This window comes from Schistocerca cancellata, chromosome 2 (genome assembly GCF_023864275.1).
Source record: "Schistocerca cancellata isolate TAMUIC-IGC-003103 chromosome 2, iqSchCanc2.1, whole genome shotgun sequence".
In the NCBI taxonomy this organism is placed as follows: domain Eukaryota; kingdom Metazoa; phylum Arthropoda; class Insecta; order Orthoptera; family Acrididae; genus Schistocerca; species Schistocerca cancellata.
The window spans coordinates 466715283-466742130 of NC_064627.1; the positions used below are offsets into that span (position 1 = coordinate 466715283).

At 41.4% G+C, this 26848-nt stretch overlaps 1 protein-coding gene across 3 annotated transcripts in view; it reads right to left on the reverse strand.

Moving 5' to 3' along the window:
* LOC126161980 (thialysine N-epsilon-acetyltransferase-like) overlaps positions 1–26848 on the reverse strand; it is a 106242-nt gene that overhangs the window by 53736 nt on the left and 25658 nt on the right. For all 3 annotated transcript variants that reach the window (XM_049918177.1, XM_049918179.1, XM_049918178.1), the window contains exons 3-4: positions 25373–25424; positions 9909–10013 (exon numbers count right to left, since the gene is read on the reverse strand). In XM_049918177.1, coding sequence (XP_049774134.1) covers positions 9909–10013; positions 25373–25424 — 157 coding nt within the window. The remainder of the gene's footprint in view (positions 1–9908; positions 10014–25372; positions 25425–26848) is intronic.

Here is a 26848-nt window from a genome sequence, read left to right on the forward strand (position 1 = left end):
GGGTGAGGGGAGGAAAGAAGGAGAGGGGATGAAAAGGCGAAAAGGTAAGGAAAAGGAGGACAGGAGAGGAAAATGGGGAGAGGGAAAGAAAAGGGGGAAAGGGAAGGAAAAGGGAGAGAGGAAAAGAAAAGGATGAGAGGGAAGGGAAAGGGAAAGAAAAGGGGGATAGGGGAGAAAATGGGAGGAAAAGGGGGAAAGTGGAGGGAAAGGGGGAAAGTGGAGGGAAAGGGGGAGATGAGGAAAAAAAGGAGAGGGGGAAAAATGGCGGGAAGGGGAGGAAAGGAATGGGGATAAGTGGCAAAGAGGGTGGGCGGAAAGTGGATAAGTGCAGGAGAAGGGGGAGAGGGGCAGAAAATTGGGGAGAAGGCCAGAAAAATGGGGTAGAGGGACGCATAAAAGAGGATGAGGGGCGAAAAAAAGGTGAGAGGGGCAAAAAAATGGGGAAGAGGAGCAGAAAAACGGGTGGAGTGGTGGAAAAAACGTGTAGTATGTGTTGAAAAAAGAGCTGAGACGAGTGGAAAAAGCAGAAGAGGGGTAGAAAAAAGGTGAAGAGGAGTGGAGCAAGAGTGAAGGAAATAGGGGTGAAAAAAGAGGGGGGAGGGTAGGTAGGTGTGTGTGTGTGTGTGTGTGTGTGTGTGTGTGTGTGTGTGTGGGTGTGTGAGAGAGAGAGAGAGAGAGAGAGAGAGAGTTCCCAATTTTTTTTTGGGGGGGGGGGGAGGAGAGTAGTGGGAGAAACAGAACACAATCTGGATGGGGAAGGAGTGGTGTGGACAGAAGAGAAAATAGAAAAGATGAGATGAGGCAGTCAGAAACAAGTTACCAGAGGTTTAGGCCAAGGGGATTGTGGGTGCACAGGATATGCTAGATCTACAATTCCCACATGTATAGTTCAGAGAAACATGTGCTATAAGGGAGTATCCAAATGGTCCAAGTACTGAAGCAGCTGCTGAAGTCATTAGTGTTGTGGTGTGCAGCATGTTTGGCAACTGGATGGTCATGTTAGCAGTTCTCCATAGGCCATTCATGTGAGTGGCTGATTGCTTACTTGTCATGCCCACATAGAATGCTGTACAGAAGTTGTAGCACAGCTGATATATAATATGACTGCTTGCACACATGGTCCTGCCTTTTATTGGATAGGAGATGCCTGTGACTGTACTGTGGTAGAAGGTGGTGGGTGGAAGTATGGGACAGGTCTTGCACCTGAGTCAACCACAAGGGAATGATCCATGGAGTGCAGGATTGGGATGGGGATAGTCAAGGACATTCTGTAGGTTGTATAGGTGGAAGAATATTATTTTCAGTGATGTGAGTAGGATGTGGGGTAGAATATCACTCATCTCAGGCCACAACAGGAAGTAATCCAAGCTCTGGGGAATGATGTGGTTGAGTTTCCCTTTCCAAGACTGGATGATTCGAGGAGTGCTAGTCACTGGATGGTTATTGGGGTTCTGATGTCAAAGGAGATGGTATGAGAGCTCTGTTAATGAAAGGGCTGGATAGAATATTGTCTCTCAATAAAGGCTCTGGTAATATTATTTGAATATTTCAATAACTCTTGCTTTCCACTGCAGATGTGATGTACACGGATGGCGAGGCTGTATGGAAGAGACTTTTTGACAGGGAACAAGTGACAGCTGTCAAAGTGGATGTACTGCTGGTGGTTGGTGCACTTGATATGAATGGACATATTTATGAAGTCATCTGAGATGTGGAGATCCCCATCTACAAAGATGGCTCATGGAGTTAAGAAGGACCAAGTGAAACAGATTGGGGTGATTTGGTATTAGGTGGTACGATTATGGAGAAAGGAACAAAGGTCTCACTATCAAGATGTTTTAGGTGTTGACTGGATAGAAAGGATTCCTCCAGACAGCCAATAAAATAAGTTGGCATTGGATGGTGCCCTGTGAGTACACATGGCAGTACCACGTGTTTGTTTATAAATTCTCCCATCTTTTCTTACCCCTTACTCTCTCCATTTTCATCAGTACCTTCTTCTCCTTTTCTCCCCTCCCTCCCACCTCCCCGTCCTTCTCTCTACACCTTATATGCTCTACTCTCTGAACTCCTTTCATCTTGCTGTGCAGCAGTAGAGTCATCTGACAAAAGATGTGCCTCACACTACCCTGCTACCCCTTCCTTGCCTCCTTGCAGCTACTGTAGGCATGTTCATTTGGGTGTCTATGTGGTTGTATATTATGTGAATGTGTGTACTCTTTGTTATAACGTCAAGTTTAACACATATATTTCGGAACGACACAACACATATAAGTCACAGAGTAAGTTGACAAGTAAGACGTGTGTACACGTTAGCAATCGAATGAGCACTGAGTCGGCTGGCCGCTTAGGTGGCGCAGCTGCTGCATGGCTGGCAGACATCGCCGCACGTAGAGGACACGCGTAATTGCGCGGCGGCGCTTTGAATGATCGGCGAGTCACAACACTTTTCCCCGCTTTGAAATTGTTGCACTGGTCTTGATGGAGGTGTCCTGGAGATGGCTAACTTCCATAGGCGTTGTTTGACTCGCCGTAAAGTCTCGAGGAGGAGGCTTCCCGCACGGACGAAGTGTCCCGATGATAACGGGTCGAGATGACAGGAGACGTAGGGGTCGAATCTGCTGGGGCCCCATGCACCAATCTGCCCGTTGCGGCAAGTCCAGTTGATATGACAGGAGACATGGGCGATGTGTCGGCGTCCATTGGAGGAGGAGGCGAGTAGATTTGCTCCGACAGAGGATGGTCATCCGGTTCCTGCATGGGCACGTCTCCTGGTGGCGTCCGTTCTTGTGCTGGCATCGCGATGACGGTGAGAGGGCTGCATTGTGAGTATTGAGAGATGCTAAGATCCCGAGCATCGGGTAGAGCCAAAGGTGGTGTAGCGGCATTCGGAACAGGTGTTGCTGGCACACGAGGCCGAAGCTGGTCCGAATGACGCACTGCAACACCCGTGTCCGTCTGGATTTCATACAGGCGTCGGCCATGGTGTCTTAAGATGCAGCCCGGGCTCCATTTTGGCCGCCTGCCATATCCCCGTACCCAGACGAGGTCGTCGGCGGTGAACCGGCCAAGTGGAGGCACCCGCGGCCGGGAGGTGGAAGGCCGCAGAAGATGAAGTAGCGTGCGGGGCTGTCGGCCATGTAAGATCTCAGCCGGGCTGTGGTCGCCCATGGGGGTGAAACGGTAAGACGCCAGAAACTGGAGAAGCGCATCATCGGCAGCACAAGAAGTCAGAAGTGTCCACATCTGAGCCTTAAATGTGCGGACCAGTCGTTCAGCCTCACCGTTGGATTGTGGATGGAACGGCGGGGCCGTGACATGCATAACGCCGTGACAAGCACAAAAATCCGCAAATTCGGAAGAGGCAAATTGCGGACCATTGTCAGTAACAAGAGTAGAGGGGAGGCCTTCCAAAGAAGAAATGCGGGCGAGAGCACCGGTGGTTGCCGCGGTGGTACGTGACGTGCAACGGACAATGAAAGGAAAGTTAGAGTAGGCGACAATCACGAGGAGCAAATAAGTACTTAAAAAGGGTCCCGCAAAGTCAGCATGAATGCGCTCCCAGGGCTTCTCAGGTGAAGGCCACGGTGACAAAGATGACTTCGGGGCAGTGGCCTGTGATGCACAAGGGCTGCAGGCGGCGACCATGTGTGCTATTTCAGAGTCGATGCCAGGCCAGTACACATGACGGCGCGGCAGAGATTTTGTGCGAGACACACCCCAGTGCCCTTGGTGAAGGAGGCGCAAGATCGAAGCACGCAAAGACGCAGGTACCACAAAACGCGGCGAAGCATTGTCAGTAGAGAGGAGGATAACACCATCCCTAGCCGTGAGGCGGTAGCGCAAAGTGTAGTAGTTCCGCAATGGATCAGAAGTCTTAGCAGACGGGCGATCTGGCCAGCCCTTCTGAATACAGTGTAAAACCCGGGAGAGGGTAGGGTCAGAACCCGTAGCAGCCGCCAGCCTGTCCCCAGTGATGGGGAACCCGTCCACAACCCGCTGCTCGACAACATCCAAGTGGAAACACAGAAGTTCGTCCCTATCGAATCCCTGATCAGGACCCATGGGAAGGCGAGACAGAGCATCAGCATTTGCATGTTGAGCCGTTGGCCGGAAATGAATCTCATAATTGAAACAAGACAAGTAAAGAGCCCAACGCTGGAGACGGTGTGCAGCCTTGTCGGGAAGTGACGTTGATGGATGAAACAAGGAAACAAGTGGTTTGTGATCCGTAACAAGATGAAATTTTGAGCCATAGAGAAAAACACCAAACTTATGAAGAGCATAAATAATGGCCAAAGCTTCTTTCTCAATTTGAGAATACTTTTGTTGGGCATCCGTGAGCATTTTGGAGGCATAAGCAATGTGTTGTTCCGAACCGCCAGAAAAACGGTGTGCAAGGACTGCACCGACCCTGTATTGAGAGGCGTCTGTGGCAAGAACAAGATGTTGGCCAGGTCAATAAGTAGCCAGGCACAGGGCCTGTTTCAGCATAGTCTTCAATTTTTGGAAAGCCGCATCGCATGACGCGGACCAGTGAAAAGGCACGTTTTTATGCAACAGGCAATGCAACGGCTGAGCCACCAAAGCCGCAGACGGTAAAAACTTGTGATAGTATGCTATTTTCCCCAAGAAGGCCTGCAGTTCCTTAACAGATGTAGGGCGAGGAAGGGCATTGATCGCAGCGACAGTTTGGTGAAGCGGACGAATACCATCCTGAGAGAGTTGAAACCCCAAGTACGTGATAGATGCCTGAAAAAATTGTGATTTCTGAAGATTACACTTAAGACCGGCAGTCTGTAAGACATGAAAAAGTGTGGGGAGATTTTGAAGATGCTCTTCAGTGGTGGAGCCAGTGACAACAATGTCATCCATGTAACTGATACACCCAGGGACAGGGAGCAATAATTGTTCCAAGAATCGCTGAAAGAAAGCAGGGGCACTACCAACCCCGAATGGCAAGCATTGGTATTGATAGAGGCCGAAAGGCGTGTTAAGGACCAGAAACTGCCGGGAAGCAGCGTCGAGAGGAAGTTGATGATAAGCTTCTGACAGGTCAATTTTAGAAAAATACTGGCCTCCAGCAAGTTTAGTGAACAGTTCTTCAGGACGAGGCATAGGGTAAGTGTCGATGAGGCATTGAGCATTTACAGTGGCTTTGAAATCGCCACAGAGACGAATATCACCATTTGGCTTAGCAATGACAACGACAGGAGAGGACCGCTGAATGGGCCGAGCCCGAAAAAACTTAGGCCGAGCAGTGGGTTTGAGCATGAGAGCATGATATGAGCTTCAAAGTCGTTTGCACGGCCTAACCCAGGAGAGAAAAGGGACGAAAATGTCATCGACAAGGAATCCAGTTGAGCATAAGGAATAGCATCAGAGACAATATTGACAGAGTCGTCTATGGAGAACCCAAAAACGCGAAAAGCATCGAAACCAAAAAGATTTTCTGCGTTGCTCTGGTCGACCACAAATATGGGAACAGTGCGGACAATGGATTTGTAAGATACCTCAGCATCAAACTGTCCCAAGAGAGAAATCTTCTGTTTATTGTACGTCCGTAATTGCCGAGTGACAGGTGACAGGAGTGGAGAACCCAACTGAAGATATGTCTGAGAATTAATTATAGTGGCAGCAGAACCGGTATCCACTTGCATGCGAACATCTCGTCCAAGGATTTGGACAGTGAGGAATAATTTCCCTGGAAGGGAAGAAGTGCAATTGACAGACAACACAGAATCAGAATCAGCGTCATGTTCATGAACATCATGTATGTGGTCGGATTTGCAAACGGAAGACACATGACCTTCCTTTTTGCAATTGTGACACACAGCCCAATGTTGGGGACAATCCTCGCGTGAATGTTTCGTAAAACACCGCGGACATGAAGGAAGTTGCCGGGGGTTTTGCTGCAGTTTCTTAGCGGGTTGTTTACGGCTAGGCCGAGTCTGCGCGTGGGAGCGCACTGCGGCCACGTCGGCCGGCAGGGACGCGCCACACGCGTCGTCAACAGCGCACAGAGGTTGTATTTCCCCGACATCACCCCACGCCTCTATTTGCACCCCAGAGGCACAAGAAATTTCAAAAGACTGCGCAATGGAGAGAACTTCATCTAGAGTCGGATTCGCCAACTGAAGGGCACATTGCCGAACTTCTTTGTCGGGCGCCGACCGGATAATAGCATCCCATACCATGGAATCGGCATAGGATTCTTTGCGAACGTCAGTAACAAATTGACACTTTCGACTGAGGCCATGAAGTTCAGCAGCCCAAGCGCGATAGGATTGACGTGGCTGTTTTTGACAACGATAAAAGGCAACACGAGAGGCTACCACATGCATTTGCTTTTGAAAATAGACAGACAGAAGTGAGCACATTTCAGGAAAGGACAAAGACGCAGGATCCTTCAAAGGAGCCAATTGCGACAACAACTGATACATTTGAGGTGAAATCCAGGAAAGGAACAGAGACTTACATGGTTGTTCGTCCGTGACATGAAATGCCAAGAAGTGCTGTCGAAGATGTTTTTTATAATCAGACCAGTCTTCCGCCGTCTCGTCGTAAGGAGGAAAAGGAGGTATAGCCAACGACGAGAAACGCCCCGCATTTGACACCGCGACGAAATCGCGAATCACCGCTGTTAGAAGCATTTGCTGTTCAAGGAGATTTTGCAATAGTTGCTCGACAGTAGCCATGGAACCCTGTGAGTCAACGGTGAAAAGGAAAAATCCCATCCTCGTCGCCATAATGTCAAGTTCAACACATATATTTCGGAATGACACAACACATATAAGTCACAGAGTAAGTTGACAAGTAAGACGTGTGTACACGTTAGCATTCGAATGAGCACAGAGTCCCGGTCTAGCGGCCGCTGCTCGGCTGGCCGCTTAGGTGGCGCAGCTGCTGCATGGCTGGCAGACAGTGCCGCATGTAGAGGACGCGCGTAATTGCGCGGTAGCACTTTGAATGATCGGCGAGTCACAACACTCTTACTACAAAAAAAGCAATCACTTAAAAGCTAGTACTAACAGTTTTCTATTACGCATTTATGTGTGCCTTGTAACAGTCGTCCATAGGTAATTGGTTGCCTTTCCCTTATTTTATGTATTTTTGTATCCAGGGATTTGTTTGGCTACTTCCATCTTGGTCACCATCTGGTTTTGGCTATAGACACTTCTCAGTGTGTCCTTGGAGTCATTCTCACACAATGATATGAGCATGGTTCCAGATTTCCAGTAGATTATGCATCAAAAACGCTCAACTCTCTTCAGCAGGAGTACTCCCAAGTTGAAAAGCAAGTGGTTGCTATCATCTATGCCCTCAAAAAGTTTCCTGTGCTCTTCTACGAGTCTAAGCTCCACCACATTACTGACCATAAGCCCTTGGTTTCATTGTTAATTTTTATGCTTCATTGTGCAACAAAAGTGCACATTGCCCCCAACATTGGGCCTTGTTTCTGCCTCACTACAACAACAAAATACATTTTCAGTTTACCAGCAGCATGTCAGTGCTGATATACTGTCTCAGCCTTCAGTGGGGCCAAATCCAACTTTCATCATGATGGATTTCTTTGTTAACACTTAGATGTTGAAGTGCAATGTATAATGGAAGAGTTTCCTATTATTGGCTCCAGGCTACAGTGGCTGTGGTTGCTGATCCAGTTTTGCATCAAGTTGTTCACCTTATTCAGAATGGATGGCTAGACAGGCCTCTGGCCAGGGTTTCTGATCCTTCATATAACTATTTTGCCCTTCATCATCATCTTTTGGTATTTGACGGTATTGTTATCTTAGTTATAGCTGGGCTGTTGCCTAGGGTTGTGATCCTGGCCACACTATGGTGTGAACTGCCTCAGCTCCTACATAAGGGATGTTGGGGGGTCTCACATACCAATTTACTGACCCAACAACATGTGTTTTGGCCTGGCATTGACGATGACACTGTACATCTTTTCACAGTCTGCTCTCAGTGTGTACCCAACAAGCAGCAACACCACTGCATGGCCCACACCATAGCATCTGTAGGCACACATCCACATTGATTTTGCAGGATCCTTCCTTAATTATTACTGGTTGTTGGTTGTCAATACTTTTTCTAAGTTTCCATGTGTGATCCTCAGATCTTCGATGACAGCTGCAGCTACGATTCAGGCCGTCTCCATAATTTTTTCTATTGAAGTATTGTATCATGTGCTTGTGATGGACAACGGTCCACAGTTGGTGTCTCAACCCTTCCACGATATCTTCAACCATCAAGGCATTTGTCATGTGGCTCCTTCTCCTTTTCAGCTCCACTCTTATGATGATGTGAAAAGTCTAATCCACATGTTAAAGGTGCAAAGGTTCAAATGGAGAAATATGTTGTGGTCTCCTCCACAAAAGATGCCTTGACATGCTTCTTGAGTTCTTACAGGTTTTTGCCAGTAGGGGATCAAAGTCCAATGAGTTGTATGGTTGCCAGCCACATACCCTCCTGCATCTCAGTGTGGCCCTCGTAGCCAGAGCTCCTGGCTCTGTAGTCTGGGCTCGGAGGTTTGGCCGACAATCGTAGAGGATTCCAGTCATGGTTCACAGTTGCCAAGGATGCTCTGCATAGTACACATCATGGCCAGCCAGCTGTGTCCTCATGCCACAGCAAATGCCGTGAATCCACTGCCACCAACTCTGTTTCCTCCCTAAGTGCCTGTCTCAGTCTAGTGGGGCATCCCTGGTGCAGTGGTGGTCCCAAGCTCCTTGTGAATGTTACCTCTTCCTGCCTCTCCACAGGGGTCCAGCCTCCCTGCGCCTGTTGGCAGGTCTTCCCAGGATGCTCTGCTACCACCAGTGATTCCACTGTTGGATGGGCCATCACTTTTGGGTCCTTCAACATCAGCATCTCCAGCACCCCTGACCGAGCGGCCAGTGCCTTCACTGTTGTCGCATTTCCACCATATCAAGGGACTGGATGTCAAAATGCTACCAATGCTGTTGTCACTAGTACTCTCCTATGGTACTTTGCAAGGGAGTGGCCACTGCATGGGTCCACAGCCATGCCACTTCCACTCCTACTCACTGGTTCCAGGTGGGAATGTCCCTTTGCTGCCACTGTAATGGCCTGCAGCATCTACCACAGAGGCCATGGATGTTTCAGCAGTCACCCTGACTCCCACATTGGAGGAGCACCCTTTCCCCAAGGTAGGGGGAAGGCGTGTTATAACCCTGTGCATAATACCTGGATATGCAATGTGGCACCTGGCTATTGGTGCAATACACTTTCAATGCTCTGCCAACAGCATTTGGATGGGACAGCCATCAGGGGTTATCTGCAGTGGGCCACATCATTTGTGCACACAGCATAATATCTGACACAATGTCTATTGGAGTCTTCCTCTTTATAAGTGCAGTGCAGCTAGCACTCAGCCTCATATTGTGTTCATACTTATTGTCAGCAGCTGCTTGTAACAGTACCTGGATTGTTTCTGTGTTTGTGTCCATGCTCTCAAATGTTGTTTGCTTGTATGTGAAAGAAGAATAAACTTTGGTTCATTGGGGCGTGCCGTTGTGTGTCTAAAGTACTATACAATAAAGTACTCAGTTTTTATGTTGACTGATCTAAAAACTGGCAATATGTATCAGTGAAGGCCACTTAGAAAGATAATTTCATATATTTCTTGTCATGAGTTAAAATAAAAAGACTCGATACATTTACTTTATATTTGATAAACCTCCAGTTCACCCTTAATGTCTAAGGGAATATGCCACTTAACAGAGTTTGAAGATGCTTAGCAGTATTTCTTGAACACCAAAAAACAAAAGTTGTAGAGAAACAGGAGATGAGATGTCAAAAACCACATTGTGTAAGGAATATACAAGAAGTTTACAAAATCCTAAGCTTCATAAAATTACTTATCAAACCAGGGGACTGACCATTTTCTTCTTTGGTTGCACTGATATCCTTCACGTGCGTACTGACTTCTGCAACATAACAGTGAAACAGTGGTGGCACTGCATCAAAGCCATCACGCTCCAGTCCTGAAAATGAAAATGGTAATAATTAAGGGCCCTGTATTGCTAGCGAAGGACAAATAGACATATAGTTACTGAATGAGAGCAGATTGCCAGTATTTTTGTTTTAATTTACACAACTAAAGTTACTAGAAAATTCTGACCAGTACTTCAAATAGCTGTAATTACTAGCTGATCCTCATTCAAGTATGGTAGCAGCCTACATTTTCCAGTATCATTCTGTGAAGGTCTAATGGCCATTGCTGAAAATCACATCAGTATGTCATAAAAACATACTATCTCCCCCCCCCCCCCTGCCAATGAACCATGGACCTTGCCATTGTGGGGAGATTTGTATGCCTCAGCAATACAGATAACTGTACTGTAGGTGCAACCACAAATTGGGGGGGGGGGGGGGGGGTATCTGTAGAGAGGCCAGACAAACGTGTGGTTCCTAAAGAAGGACAGCAGCCTTTTCAGAAGTTGCAGGGGCAACAGTCTGAATTATTTACTGATCTGGCCTTGTAACATCAACCAAAATAGCCTTGCTGTGCTGTTACTGCAAACAGCTGAAAGCAAGGGGAAAATGTAGTCATAATTTTTCCCGAGGGCATGCAGCTCTACTGTATGGTTAAATGATGATGGTATCCTTTTGTGTAAAATATTCTGGAGGTAAAATAGTCCCCCATTCAGATTTCTGGGCAGGGACTATTCAGTAGGACATTGTTATGAGGACGATCAAAACTGGTGTTCTATGGATCAAAGCATGGAATGTTAGATCCCATAATCGGGAAGGTAGGTTAGAAAATTTAAAAAGGGAAATGAATAGGTTATAGTTAGATATAGTGGGATTTAGTGAAGTTCAGTGGCAGGAGGAATAGGATTTCTAGTCAGGTGAATATAGGGTTATAAATACAAAATCAAATAGGGCTAATGCAGGAGTAGGTTTAATAATGAATAGAGAAAAAGGAACGTGGATAAGCTTCTATGAACAGCATAGTGCATGCATTATTGTAGCCAAGATAGATATGACGCGCACACACACCACTGTTGTACAAGTTTATATATCAACTAGCTCCGCAGATGAGGAGGAGATTGAGTAAATGTATTATGGGATAAAACAAATTGTTCATATAGTTAAGAGAGATAAAAATTTAATAGTGGTGGGGGACTGGAATTTGATAGTAGGAAAAGGAGGAGAAGAAAAAGTTGCAGGTGAATATGGATTGGGGAAAGAAATTAAAGAGGAAGCTGCCTCGCAGAATTTTGCAAAGAATCATAAATGAAGGTTGTGTATGTGGAAGGTATCTGGAGACACCGGAAGGTTTCATATAGATTATATAATAGTAAGACAGAGATTTTGAAAGCAGGTTTTAAACTGTAAGCCATTTCCAAGGACAGATGTGGTCTCTGACCACAATTTATTGATTATGAACTGCAAATTAAAAATGAAGAAACTGTAAAAAGGCAGTAATTTAAGTAGATGGGACCTGAATAAACTGAAAGAACCAGAAGTTGTAGAGAATTTCAGCAGGAGAATTAGGGAATAATTGACAAGAACAAGGGAAAGGAATACAGTAGAAAAAGAATGGATAGCTTTCAGAGATGAAATAGTGAAAGCAGCAAAGGACTAGGAGGTATAAAGACTAGTGCTAATATAAATCTTTGGGTACCACTATTGAATTTAATCAATGAAAGGAGAAAATATAATAGCAAAACAAATGAAGCAGGTGAAAGGGAATTAGAAAAAGAAAAAGACTGACAGGAAGTGCAAAATGGCAAGTAGGAAAGGCTAGAGGACAAATGTATGGATGTACAAGCATATATCACTAGGGGTAAGACAGATGCAGTCTACAGGAAAATTAAAGAGACCTTAGGAGAAAAGAGAACCACCTGTATGAATATCAAGAGCTCAGATGGAAAACCAGTCCTAAGCAAAGAAGGGAAAGCAGAAAGGTGGAAGGAGTATATAGAGAGTCTATACAAGGGAGATGTACTTCAGGGCAATATTATGGAAATGGAAGAGGATGTAGAGGAAGATGAGAAGGGAGATATGATACTGCATGAAAAAATTGACAAAGCACTGAAAGACTTAAGTCGAAACAAGGCCCTGAGAGTAGACAACATTCTGTTAGAGCTATTGACAGCCTTGGGAGAGGCAGCCATGACAAAACTCTTCCATCTGGAGAGCATGATGTATGAAACAGGTGAAATACCCTCAGACTTCAAGGAGGATATAATAATACCAATTCAAAAGAAAGCAGGTGTTTACAGGAGTGAAAATTACTGACTATCAGTTTAACAAGTCACAGTTGCAAAATACTAATATGAATCCTTTACAGAAGAATAGAAAAACTGGTCGAAGTTGATCTCAAGGAAGATCAGTTTGGAATCTGGAGAAATGTAGGAAGATGCAAGGCAATATTGACCCCACAACTTCTTATTATAGCATTTGTAGACTTAGAGAAAGCTTCTGACAATGTTGACTGGAATACTTGCTTTCAAATTTTGAAGGTGGCAGGGATAAATACAGGGAGCAAAAGGCTATTTACAATTAGTACAAAACCAGATGACAGTTATAAGAGTTGAGGGGCACGAAAGGGAACAGTGGTTGAGAAGGAAGTGATACAGGGTTGTAGCCTCTCCCTGATGTTATTCAATCTGTATATTGAGCAAGCAGTAAAGGAAACAAAAAAAAATTGGATAGGAATTAAAGTCCAGGGAGAAGAAATAAAGACTCTGAGGTTTGCTGATGACATTGTAATTTTGTCAGAGACAGGAAAGGACCTGGAAGAGCAGTTGAATGGAATGTATTCGAATTAAATCAGGTGACACTGAGGGAATTAGATTAGGGAATGAGACACTTAAAGTAGCAGATGAGTTTTGCCATTTGGGAAGAGAAATAACTGATGATGGTCAAAGTAGGGAGGATATAATATGTAGACTGGCAATGGCAAAAAAAGCATTTCTGAAGAAGAGAAATTTGTTAACATCAAGTATAGATTTGAGTGTCAAGAAGTCCTTTCTGAAAGTATTTGTAAGGAGTGTAGCTATGTATGGAAGTGAAATATGGACGATAAACAGTTTAGATAAGAAGAGAATAGAACCTTTTGGAATGTGGTGCTATGGAATAATGCTGGCAGAAGAGATTGGTTGGTAGCGCACATTCTGAGGCATCAAGGGATCACCAACACTGCGGGGAAGCGTGAGGGGTAAAAATCATAGAGGGAGACCAAGAGATGAATACATTAAACAGATTCAGATGGATGTAGGTTGCATTAGTTATTCGGAGGTGAAGAGGCTTGCACAGGATAGAGTAGCATGGAGAGCTGCATTGAACCAGTCTTTGGACTGAAGATCACAACAACAACATACTATTTGTGCAAAGAGTGAAGTTTATGTTACTGTTCTCTTTATTTGAATGTTCATTGAATCTATCATTCATTATCAGCATTGTTTCTGTGATAAACCAACATGCCAGAAGAGTACACAAATAAGCAACATTCCAGAAATAACAGCCTGAGCCACTGTGACCACTGTATTGCACAAACAGTCACAATGAGCCACAGAACAGATCCATATTGTTGTTGCCCAGTGTGTGTGTATCAGCTGGAATGATACAAAACAGGGTGGGTTACAGTCATGAGTGTAATTATTACGAGGGCTAACACAAATGAATCACTTCTTTGCCATCACGAGATTTTCTGTAAAACAACACTTAAAGTAACTAACAACAATCTATTCTATTCAGCAATGAGACAAGGTTCAGTCTTACAAAAAACTAAATGAATATACATCTGGTGTTTATTGTATGAAGTATAACAGCTTTAGTACATACAGTATTGATATAGATAGCCATTTTGTTGGAAACTCGGTAGAGAGAACCACAGCCTTCAATGCAGATTTTCAGTGGTGTTCATTAAGGTAACAAATCAAAAACGGAATGACGGTCAGAAGGACAGACTCAGAGAAAAGTCAAAACAACCTTTCATGAAATAAAAAGCAAGGGTGGTAACATTAAGTGTGTGATGGGAGTTCCACAGTTACATGCAGAGGAGAGAGCGGATAGGTGTAAAGAGTTCACTGAAGGTCTCTGTGATAGTGAAGACTTGTCTGATGATGTGATAGAAGAAGAAACAGGAGTTGATGTAGAAAAGATAGGAGATCCAGCATTAGAATCAGAATTTAAAAGAGCTTTGGAAGACTTAAGATCAAGTAGCACAATAGGGATGGATAACATTCCATCAGAACTTCTAAAATCATTCGGGTAAGTGACAACAAAATGATTATTCACATTGGTGTGCAGAATGTATGAGTCTGGTGCTACACCATCTGATTTTTGGAAAAATGTAATTCACGCAATAACTTAACAGCTTGTGCATCCAAGTTTCTGACAAGAAAAATATACAGAAGAATGGAAAATAAAATTGAGTATATGCTAAATGTGATCAGTTTGGCTTCAGGAAAGAGAAAGGCACCAGAGAGTCAATTCTGATGTTGTGGTTGTTAATGGCATCAAGACTAAAGAAAAACCAAGGCAGGGTCGGAGGATTTGTCAGCCTGTAAAAAGCATTCAATAGTGTCAAATGGTGCAAGATGTTCAAAATTCTGAGAAAAATAGGGATAAGTTACAAGGAAAGATGGGTAATCAGAGTTGGCACAAGTTCTGAAAATCAGGGAATTTCAAATATGTCAGGGATATCATAGAAATATCAGGGAAATTTTCGAAAAACACTGGTAAAATCTAGTTTATGTCTCAGTAGATGAAATGGTTTGTTTACTGAAATGTTATACATCATCAGTGGCTGGGCACAGCCGAGTATGTGAGCCATTTCCCTACTCCCTCATTCTTACTGCTTCTCCCCTTTCTACCACTCCCATCAGCTTGCAGTCAGTGCTGCCACCACTTCTTGCCACTAGCCTAGCAGCTGCGACGAGAGGCAGGGAGGTGTGAGGAATGGTTTGTTTGGATCTGAGTCTCAGCAATGGTTGATGCAGTGGCTAGAGACAGTGGTCATGTGTGCATGAGTTGTAAATGAGTGATTGCATGAATGTGCTTGTGCTCTTGTTTTCTGTCAAAGGCTATGGCCAAAAATTTAGTTGTGAGAGTATGGTTGTCTTTTCTATGTGCTTGTCTGCATCTCAGTGATCATCTTTATGGTGAGTTGCTACCTATCATCATTAGTATTGATTCTCAGAGTATTTGTGCAAGTTGCATGGATTGATCACCACAGTTTCGTTTCACCAACATGGTGACTGTGACACATGAACAGTTAGCTACACCAGTGAACTTCCATGACAGGCCAAAACCACAGGTCATTTTTGTGGGTATCTCTAATGATCAGGCCTGCCAATCTGAAGCCCATCTTTTGCCTCTAATGTGCAAGCCTTGCCCATTGGATGTAGTCTCGCTGATCTGGGGCCAGAGGCCATGGGCAAGGATTTCAGGAAATGCGACTGTCTCACCACAAGTACACTGTACAGTGTGGCATTTTACAGACATTTTATTTCTTGTAATACATTTTGGCACATCAAAAGTAGTTTATTTATTATTAAGTATGGATGATAAGAAAAAGAAAATCGTGGCAGTCGCTGGTGGTTTGTATGCTATATACTCATATATTTCAAGAAAAAAAAAAATCACACAATACCTGTAAAATAATAGACATAACACAGTGGGTAATAACCAACAATAAAGAATACAGCAGATCCAACATTTCATTGACAGTCACCTATAGTGTTGGTTTACACAACTCTTCCCTGGCTTATACACTTTTTTTCAAGAAGCCGTCTTTATCTGAGATTATTTCTGAAATCAATGAAGGTATTTTCAACCTGTCTTGTGACTCCAACGAAATTCATATTATTGTCTCAAATATTTTTCTTTTGATGAAAATAAAATAACATCAGTGGTCTTGCTTTCTCCATCTAAAAACAGTTCATTGCAAAAGATGTTGATGTTAGTAATTAAAATTTTTGCTCACACATTTAGAAACACAGAAGTCATATTTTTTTGTCAACTTATGTCTTTACCTACCCTTGAGATCTCAATATTTGTTAGAGAACAATGCTAAAACATGTCTGGAAATCAGGGAATTTCAGGTCAGGGAACTTGTGGCAACCCTGGTAATACACACACTGTACAAGAACCAGGAGGGAACAATGAGAGTGGAAGAACGTGAACGAAGTGCTAGGATTAGAAATGGTGTAAGCCAAGGATGTACTCTTTCACCCCAATGTTCAAGCTATAAATTGAAGGAGCAATGACAGAAATAAAAGAAAGGCTCAAGTGTGAAATTCAATGTGAAACAATTTCAGTGACAAATTCACTGATGACATTGCTATCCTCAGTGAAAGTAAAGAAGAATTACAGGATTTTATGAAAGGAATGAACAATCTGATGAATACAGAATATGGATTGAGAGTAAATTGAAGAAAGATGAAAGTAATGAGAAGTAGCAGAAACAAGAACTTAACTTCAGGATTGGTGATCACAACACAGATGAAGTTAATGAATTTTGCTACACTGACAACAATAATCCATGATGGACGGATCAGGGAGGACATAAAAAGCAGACTAGCACTGGCAAAAGGGCATTTCTGGTCAAGAGAAATTTGCTACTATCAAAAATAGGCATTAATTTGAGGAAGAAATTTCTGAGAAAGCAAATTTGGAGTAGAGCGTAGTATGGTAGTGAAACATGAACTGTGAGAAGACCAGAACAGAAGAGAATTGAAGCATTTGAGATGTGGTGCTACAGAAGAATATTGAAAATTAGATGGACTGTTAAGGTAGGGAATACTCTGGAGAATTGGCAGGGAAAGGAATACATGGTGGATTCTGACAATAAGAAGGGACAGCATGGTAAGACATCTGTTAAGATATCAGGGAATAACTTCCATGATACTAGAGTGTCAAAATTGTACAAGAAAACTGATATTAGAATACATACAGCAAATAATTGAGGACAAAGGTTGCAAGTGCTACTCTGAGTTGAAGAAGTTGGCATAGGAGATGAATTCATGGTGGACCATATCAAACCAGTCAGAAGACTAAAAAAAAACACACTTGAAATATCACTCAACCCTACCCTTGTCACTCATTTCTCAACAGTTAGACCTGCCATTGCAACAGTACAGTATCCAATCATTTTCTACTGTCATACCCCAGGGTCTATACACAGACAAGAAAAAAAAAAAATCCCCATTTTTCCGGGTTAAAAATACACTTTGTCCCAGGTGAAAATACACTTTTTTCTGGGTGAAAATAAACGTTTTCTTGGGTGAAAACAAACTATACCTCCAGTGAAAGTACATTTTTTGCATGTTACATGATCATATCCTTTTCTTCTGAGCTGTAAAACATACCAGCCCTTTGAATGGTAAAGGTTTTAGACATCAGTGTAGATCTTCCCAGCACTTATAGGAAATGAAACCCAGCAAAAAACAATGTGTTTCGAGAAGATCCTTGATATGCAGCAGCTCATACACAGTGTGTTTTTGTACTGCAAAAGTATAAATACAAATTCAACCAAACACAGCATGAAAGTTTCCAAAGCACTAAAATAAGACTGTGATGTCCCTTTGTTAGCAAATCATAGTTCACGTCACGCGATCTCACCAGTGAATGACAGCAGATATTCAGAGCACAGAGTATGTGATGTAGTCAGCCAGCAGTAACATCACTGTTAAGTAGTGTGAACACACAAATAGGAAAATTCAATGGTTTCAATTACTTTACATACAGTACAGCTTCAAGAAAAGCTAAGCTTTCACATATAAGATTGGGTGTCAAAAATGTTTCGTGTTTTTTTTCTAGGGATGTGGATGGGCAGGATCCAAAGAGCACAGCTTAAATCGCAGTTGAATATTTCTTACATGCGTGATTATAAATTTCAGTGCTACGCAGCGAATAAATTTTCCATCACACACTTTGCCAATAGCATATGAAATTACTCAAAAACTCACCTCACACTTTTTTTTAAAGGATAATTATACTTTTTGCCATCGTTATTGCATGGTTCGGAATCTGTGAAAGACTTAAAATAAATATGAAAAACTAACCTTTAATCTTGGAGTTTTTTTTATATGTGTTAATCTTTAAGATATATCTAACATAAATGTGCCAGTAAAATTTTAAATAATGGCATACATGGCTGGCCTTCTGGGCCCAAAACTTTTCTACATGGCTGGTCCTCAAAGTGTTAAGTTCTGAATGAGATTAAAATGCTTCATGATTTACATAATTCAAAATACATTCTCACATGTAACATTACTCATCTTCCTTAAAAGGAAATTTACTTTGAAAGTAACATTTTCCTGTGACCTATTAGAAATGTAAACATTTGTGATGTCATGCTCATTGAAATTCAAAAGCAGTTTGTTGTTACAAAGTATTTCACAATCTTCATTCTGAAATCTTTGACACATTTTGCTATCAGCAGAGGCTTTTGTGTGCACATTGTTTTGTTGTTGTAAAAGGCACACTTTCTTTGGAGCTAAAGTTTTATTTTGGTGTTATTGTTTCATTTATGTTTTACTGCTACAGATTTATTCTGCAGTAGGAGGCTAAAGTGAAATTCTTTGTTGGGCTATCAGTTCTTATCAGCCAAAATTACAAAAATTTAACTGAAAACTAAAACAATGAAACATTCTCAAAATTGTAAAAAATTCCTGGATTTTTCCCAGATTTCCCAACCTGTATGAATTTTTGACAGGTTGTCATTTGCAATGTTTCACATTTTCTCTGCACAATATTTATGGTGTGCCCTTGGTTGCTCAACCACCCTCCTGGTCTCTACCTTCATTAGTCGCTGTCCTTACCCATCCAGCCCCTTCCCTGCTCCCATTCCAGTACTACACAGCCATGATTCCACCACTGCACCCAGTCTTTTTTTTCTATTTATTTAATTTTTTTATTTATTTCTCTCTATTTATCTCTGTGTCCCTCCTCTTCCACTATTTCTCCCACTTCTCCCCTACCCGCCGTCCAACCTGCAGCACTTCACTGTCTGCCATCCGCACCATACTATCCCTCCCCCTCCCCACCCCAACCTCATCCTTTCCCCACCCAGTTGCCACTCCCATCCTGCACTGGTGCTGCTGCTCACAGTGTGTTTTCAGTTGCCTGAGACTGCAGTCGTGTGTGTGAGTGCGTTTATGTGAGTGTGTGTGTATGTGTGTCAATTGTTGACAAAGGCCATTAGCCGAAAGCTTTCAGTGTGAAAATCTTTTTGTTGTGACTATCTGTGACTCAGCATCTCCACTATATGGTGATTGGCAACTTTCCCTCTCATAACATTGTTACATTCCATCCTAGATTTTCCATTGTTTGATTTGGTTTTAGCAAATCCTGATATATGCATTCTTGGAGTCAACAAATGCAATAAAATTAGTCTCAAGTGTCTTAGCTCACTTTCCATAGCAAGCAGTTGGCAATAATGAAGTAGACTGGTGTGACAGGTTGCTGTACACCATATTATTCATTCTTGTAACAATATATACTAGAGGAAATAGTGTTGCAACCAGACTTTATCATGGTCACAACACTTACAGCGTACTTTTAGACAAATATTCACTTTATGCTCTCATATTAGTGTACAAAGAGGTAGTGTAAGCTATATCAGAATAGATGATTATTCTTGTTATTCTGAAAATGGCATAGAGGTCAAAGAATGTTCCAGTAAGAAAATCCCAGTTTAGGAAGAAACTGCTGGTTGGAATACCAACAATATAAGGAAAAGATAGGGTGTTGCTCACCATAAAAATGACACATTGAGTTGCAGACAGGCACAACTAAAAGACACCTACACATTAGCTTTCAGCCAAAGCTTTAATCAGAAAAGGAAAGGCACACACACACATTCAAGCAAGCAAGCACACCTCATGCACACATGACTGCCATCTCCAGCAGTTTGGACCAGAATGCAACTGTCAAATAGAAAGGAGTCAGCAATCTGGAGGGAGTGGGGAAGGGGAAAGAATAACAGGGTACAGGTGGGGGCTGAGAAGAGGACTGTCTGGACTGGCAGAGCATGCAGGGACTAGACTGTCAACAAGTACAGTGTAGGGAGGCTGTGGGGCAGGGATTGAGGGAGGGGGGAGGGAGGGGAAAAAGGAGAGGAGAGGGTAAGGGGAAGATGGGCGAGTGCATTGGCAGAGGGCAGTGTACAAAGCGGGTGAGAGATGCGAATAGGGAGCAGGTGATAGGACAGAGGCGCTGGAAACTGTTGGGTAAAGAGTTTGGGGCCAATAGGTTACTGCAGATTGAGGCCAAAATAATCTTGGAAGCACAGAATGTGTTGTAAGCATAACTCCCATCTGCACAGTTCAGAAAAGCTGGTGGTGGAGGGGAGGATCCAGATGGCTCAGGTAGTGAAGCAACCACTGAAATCAAGAATGTTATGTCCAGCTGCATGTTGTGTCACAGGGTGGTCTTTGCTTTTGGCCACAGTTTGGCAGTGGCCATTCATACTGTTTAACAGCTGGTTGGTAGTCATATCAATATAAAAAGCTGTGCAATGACTGAATGGCGATCATGTGTACATGAGGTGCACTTACTTGTCTGAATGAATGTGTTTCTTTTCTTACCAAAGCTTTGGCCAAAAGCTAATGCATAAGAGTCTTTCCATTGTGTGTGTCTGCCACTCAACATGTCATCTTTATGGTGAGTACCAAGCTATCTTTCCCTTATATTCCAGGTCAAGAAGAGCTTACATCAATCTGATATGCAAAGCCAAAAGTGTAAAAAGGAACCTATTATTAAATGCACTCATGGACTTCAATAGCTAAAGGAATGAAAGAAGGCAAAGCCACTGAACTCTGCTATGAAGATATCACTCAGTTTAATCATCATGTGACATCATTAAATAAAATAAATAAAAGATAAGTTTCTGTTAAAATTTCTGAATATTTTTTCACTTCAGCACAGACAGTGAACATCCAGAACGCAAAAAGGGAGAAATCAATGACAGTGAAGTACACCATTGATAAAGGAATGGTGAAGAAGTATTTGCTCCTACTTTCCAAGGAGTTTCTGGCATATCGTAGGATAGGTTATCTTATCTAGTATGCTGGTTCTACGAAGGAAGCAGGATGCCATAGCAAACAAAAGGAAGTGATAGAACAGGAAAGGATCATAACGATATAACTATTCCCATTACAAATGATATGAAGAAATTTGAATGCTGAGTGAGCCACCATGGTAGTCTGGCAAGAGACTACTTGCCTTCATATCTCACAGTCAATAAAATTTTAATAGATTCTATGAAGAAAGAAAAAGTCAAGGATTGAAACAATGCTGCTTATCAAAATACCTGCTCTGCATTTAAGATTGGTCTAATGGAAATAAAAGCAAATGCATGAACTATGAACCAGACAGATTTGCTTTGACATGCAGCAAAACAAGCCTACTTCAAAACTATCTATCAATGAAATTTTCCATGATAGACAAATATGGATATACAGTCTGTGCATCATGAACCACACTAAGGAGCAAAAAAGCAAAGTATCATGTTCTATACCTGCTTGGAGACATAGACTTCAAGACGATGCAACCAAGGGTTGCTTCAATTTTACTGGACTTTCTTTCTGACTTCAATAAGAAACAACTAAATGATGTTACCAGTACCATACAACTACTCTCAAATTCTTCAGCAACCAAAATTAAAATAGTTGTATGATGGTGATGCTTATGGCGTTCTTGGGAAAAGAGTGCAAAATTCTATAATACTCATCACTTTTTTCCTGTTTGTCTCCTGGACAGAGTGTTTGGTAGAACTGAGAAGTCTAAAGAGCATGAGACTCTCAAAGTTCTAAACACTGGCTGGTTGCTAAAAATCTAAAAGACAGGGCACAGAAAGTACTAAACACCAATCCCATTCAAAACAAGTAGCCAGTGTGTCTTCTCATACAAGAAAGTGAAGAAATTTGTTAATATGTCAGTAAGTAATACATACTTTAAAGATCCAGCACAAGTTGACATCCTCAGAAGAAAGAAATCATGCCATCCAACAGTATTAACACCCACACTTTTACCAAAACAAAATATGGTTAGCAAAGAAAATAAGGAAGACATCCCTGCCTTGCTAAAGTACTACGAAATTCCAAATGATGCAAAAGAGTATTACAAAGATGTCCTAGACGAATAATGAATAGCTGCAAGAGAGAAAACTTGACAATAACAATGTAACTACGACATGTAATGTAACTACGACCTGCAATACTTTTCATGGCACAGCTATTCATTTGTTACTTTATGTGGTATTGATAATAATGATATAAGCTAATCAATTACATTAAAACAGCTATTAAAATTATTATTATTATTTCTTTCCTTTCTCAGTCGTTATGTCTGGTTAAAAATGGAAAGTGACGTGGACCTTGATCAAGCGTGATTTCCTTTTAACTGTGTGGTATATGTTACATTGCATTTAGGAACTTTCAGGTAATTGAACATGTATCAATAATTACAGATTTCTGTAGTTGTATATATATGTTTGGATGTAGCTATATTGCGTTGATGTACTGGTGGATATTGTGTGGTATGACTCCTGTAGTTGATAGTATAATTGGTACAATGTCAACTTTATCCTGATGCCACATGTCCTTGACTTCCTCAGCCAGTTGGATTTATTTTTCAATTTTTTCTCCTGTTTTCTTCTGTATATTTGTTGTATGTGGTGTGTTGTTATGTGGTGTTGTTTTATCTGTTATAATGGTTCTGTTCCAGTATAATTTGTATTCATCATTCTCCAGTACATTTTGTGGTGGATACTTGTATGTGGGAACGTGTTGTTTTATTAGTTTATGTTGTATGGCAAGTTGTTGATGAATTATTTTTGCTACATTGTCGTGTCTTCTGGGGTATTCTGTATTTGCTAGTATTGTACATCCGCTTGTGATGTGATCTACTGTTTCTATTTGTTGTTTGCAAAGTCTGCATTTATCTGTTGTGGTATTGGGATCTTTAATAATATGCTAGCTGTAATACCTGGTGTTTATTGTTTGATCCTGTATTGTGGTGGTAACATTTTGAAAAATTTTAGTAAGGATACCATTTTAAATTTCCTGTAGCGTTTTTATGCTGCTCTTGATATTCTGTCGGAAGCTTTGCCGAATAAAGTGAGTTAATGAGATTCTGAACAGATTAAAAAAGTATGCCTATTTGGTGCTCAAACTGAAATACTTTCCTTTCACATGCTGTAGTCTACCAATTGATACAATCAAGCATGCTTGAAGGTGATTATGTCGGCAAGGACTACTGATGTGCAGAAGTTCTTACCTAAAAATCAGTCTTCGGCTTAACATTATCAAACACTCATTTGTTTCTTCACAGAGATGCTAATGCATGTACAAGAGGCTCCACAGTTTCGAACTTTGCAAGCAGGAACATGAATGACGAGTGTTAGCCATGAAATTCAAAGCTTGAAATTCAAGCTGCATCCAACAAATAGTTTTAATCTAGTATAATTCTCAATACCAGTGAGCACTCTGCTGAAAAGTGAAATATTCAATTGACAAAGCGAGTTATTTGCTGAAGCAAATATACTGAGATGTTAGAATACCTTTGCCTGTGACGGAATCATATATAAGTGTATTACAATAGTGTAGTAATGTAAAAAACAAAGTTTAATGCTGTAAGATGTGCCATTTTAGTTCACAGTGCATATATAAGTGGCAATATTGGCATGACATGAACATGACTACATAAACCTTCTGTGCACTAAATGAAACGGAAAACAAAAGGCACAGAAAACAATGTATTTTACAAAAATTGTCGATAAGCTCCAAACCTTAAACATTTGTGAATACTGTTTTGAATAGGTATTTGTATGTCAAGCCGTGACTGTGGATTTAAAAGCACACAAGTTATAAATACTGACAATTTAACAGCCACCAGCAAGATGTAACTTATATTTCACCTGGTAACTGCAGAGAATATTAATAACACTATATAGCCTTAACTGGAGACTGCTTATTTGTGTTGAGTGTTGTATTATTCCCTGTTTGACAGTACAAATCACTGGCAATGCCAAGAGATTTTGATGCCCATCTTTGTGATACTTCCCATAACAGAGTGGCCAACAAGGATTGGAGACCATAGCGATACAGCCTTTGGCTGTTAGTGTGTGTACACAAGTACTTTCAGTGATTTAGATGTGAAAGCAACTTTTTTCCCACTTTGTTAAATATTTACAGTAAAACAAACAGGTCAGTTAGTTTCTGATCATTAAAAATATTGTATGACAGAAATCTAAACAATGACTTGGCCATGGCATTTGGAGAAAACATGTGGAAAGAAGATTAGAATAAAATTTACAAAGTAAATAGTGTAATAAAAAATTATTTATTTGTTAAGCACATTCCTTCCCATTTCCATTCCTATTTTATTATAAAACAAATAAGAACAGAAATAAACAAAAGCACACACAAAGGAAGGAAAAATCCCTATGATAAGAGCAGAAACCTTTAATACACCACAGATAATCTAACAGTGACATACTACTCAGTTATAACAAGCATTGTAAAACAATGAGATACAACTCAGTTACCCACAAGCATCGTAAAATCCTCCAAACCTATATTACTAGAGAATGACACAAAGTGTAACACTCAAAATAAAGCAAAAATAATTTTGAGCATTGCTAAAAATCAAACAAACAGAAAAATGTCTTAGGACACGGCCTAATGTCAGTGTAACAAAAATCAACCAGGACACAAATACTGCCAAGAAACCCTTCACTGTATGATTAAATGAAACTGAATTTGCAAATAATAGCTGGGATGGAAATGATAACACAGTGCAATCATTGCCCACCTATTTCTAGGATTTCTTTCTCACAATAGTAGCAAACTCTGTACCTGCTCCCAGAACAAATCTCTCACTCTGCAGCAGAGTATGCACTGTTTAGAAACCTGCTGAAAGATAAAAACTCTGTTCCAGAGAGGGACTCAAACCATGAACCTTGCCTTTCAAGGGGAATACTCTCACAATTTGGAAATTATGCCACCCCCCCCCCCTCCCCCCTTCGTCCGGGTATGTCAAAGACATGTCTCCACTGTTCCCTTTCTTCTAGGAGTGCTAATCCTACAAATTACACAGCAGATCTTCTGTGAAGTTTGGATGGTAGCAGATGAGGTACTGGTGGGCCAGCAAAGCTGTGAGATTGTATCATGAGTCATGCCTGGATGCTCAGTCAGTAACAGCATTGCCTATGAAACGCAAGTTTTCATTTGCCATGAAGTTACTGAACCTGCTGATAACTAACTAAATACAGAAGCATTAGATCAATTTCAACAACAACATTCACTGCAATATCCACAGAAATTAATTTAAAAAAATAAAATCCCTAAACAGATTACAAAAATAGTGGTAATATACAAACCCTCTACTGTCAACTTGCAGTCATCTGGCATCTGTTCAAAGTCAGCAAGCTCCTAGGAAAAAAATGTAACGTTGTAATACAGAGTTTTCACAATTATTTCTATATCCATATTTTGTAAGTGACAGTGTGTGGAATGCAGGGCAATTTATCAAAGACACAAGAAAGCTACATCTTTATAAATGCTCCAAATTTTTGGGTGTGCATATGATGAAAGCTTGAAGTGGAAGAAGTGTATTACTGATCTTTTCCAACAGTTATGTTCAATTACTTTTGCTCTTCATGTAATTGCTAGTCTACGGAACAAACAAATTAACCTCATGATATATTTTGCATACTCCCGATCAGCTGTGTCTTGTGGAATAATTTTCTGGGGTAGTTCATCACTTAGAAAGAAAGTATTGATTGCACAAAAGCAAGCAGTAAAAGTAATATGTGGTTTTTACCCACAGATGTCATGTAGGTATAGCTTGTAGAAGCTACAGATTTTAAATAACTACCACAATGTTTATAATGAGTGATGAACTATGGTGGCGTTATTACCAGATGCAGCAAAACAAAACCAATGTGCTGCTATTTTTTTCATGGCTGCCGAAGGGCAGGTAGATGTTCATCGGAAAATGAGGAATCGGTACTGGGTAGCATGTCTTTTGAAAAGCACTTTTGTGGACTGGTGCACCAAGTTCCAAGCTAGCCGTGCATGTCCACACATCGCGAATGTTGTAATGCACAAGTTATGCCAACTTAAGTGAGGGACACTTTAACACCTACCCTACAGTCCTCACCTCTCCCCATGTGATTATTATACATTTTGTCCCTTAAAAAAGGCCATGGATGGTTAACGATTACTTTCAGAAAAGGATGTGTAGCAGGCAGTTATGGACTTCTTCACACAGCATGACACGGTGTTTTATAGAACAGGTGTCTTCAACCTGTTGTGATGGCAGGAAGATGGCCTCAGTGCTCATGATGCTTTTGCTTCATTGGCATACCGATTCTGGACAGAAACTTTTTGATCAACCCTTACATATTTGTTAAATAAATTTGCCATAAATAATCCATAACAATTTGAGAAAAACAATGATGGCTCTATCTACAACACTAGAGGGAAAAATGACCTATATTACCCATTATTAAAGCTGTCAGGGCCTCAGACAGGAGTTCAATATGCAGCAACAAAAGTTTGGATGGTTTGTCCAGCATCATAAAATATCTGACATGTAGCAAAGCAAATTCTAAATCTAACCTAAAATCTTTAAATCATTTCTCCTGTACAACACCTTCAATTGAATGGACAAATTTCTTTTTAAAGCTGTAAGACAACCTTGACTTTCAGTGTAGTTGCATGACTAGGACTATAATGTAATGTTTTCACTACCAGAAACACGTATCAGGTACACATATCCTGTAAATTGACTTGTTCCACATAATTTTGATGAAAGAATCATTCAAATAATCTAAGTAACATGTGACTAACTA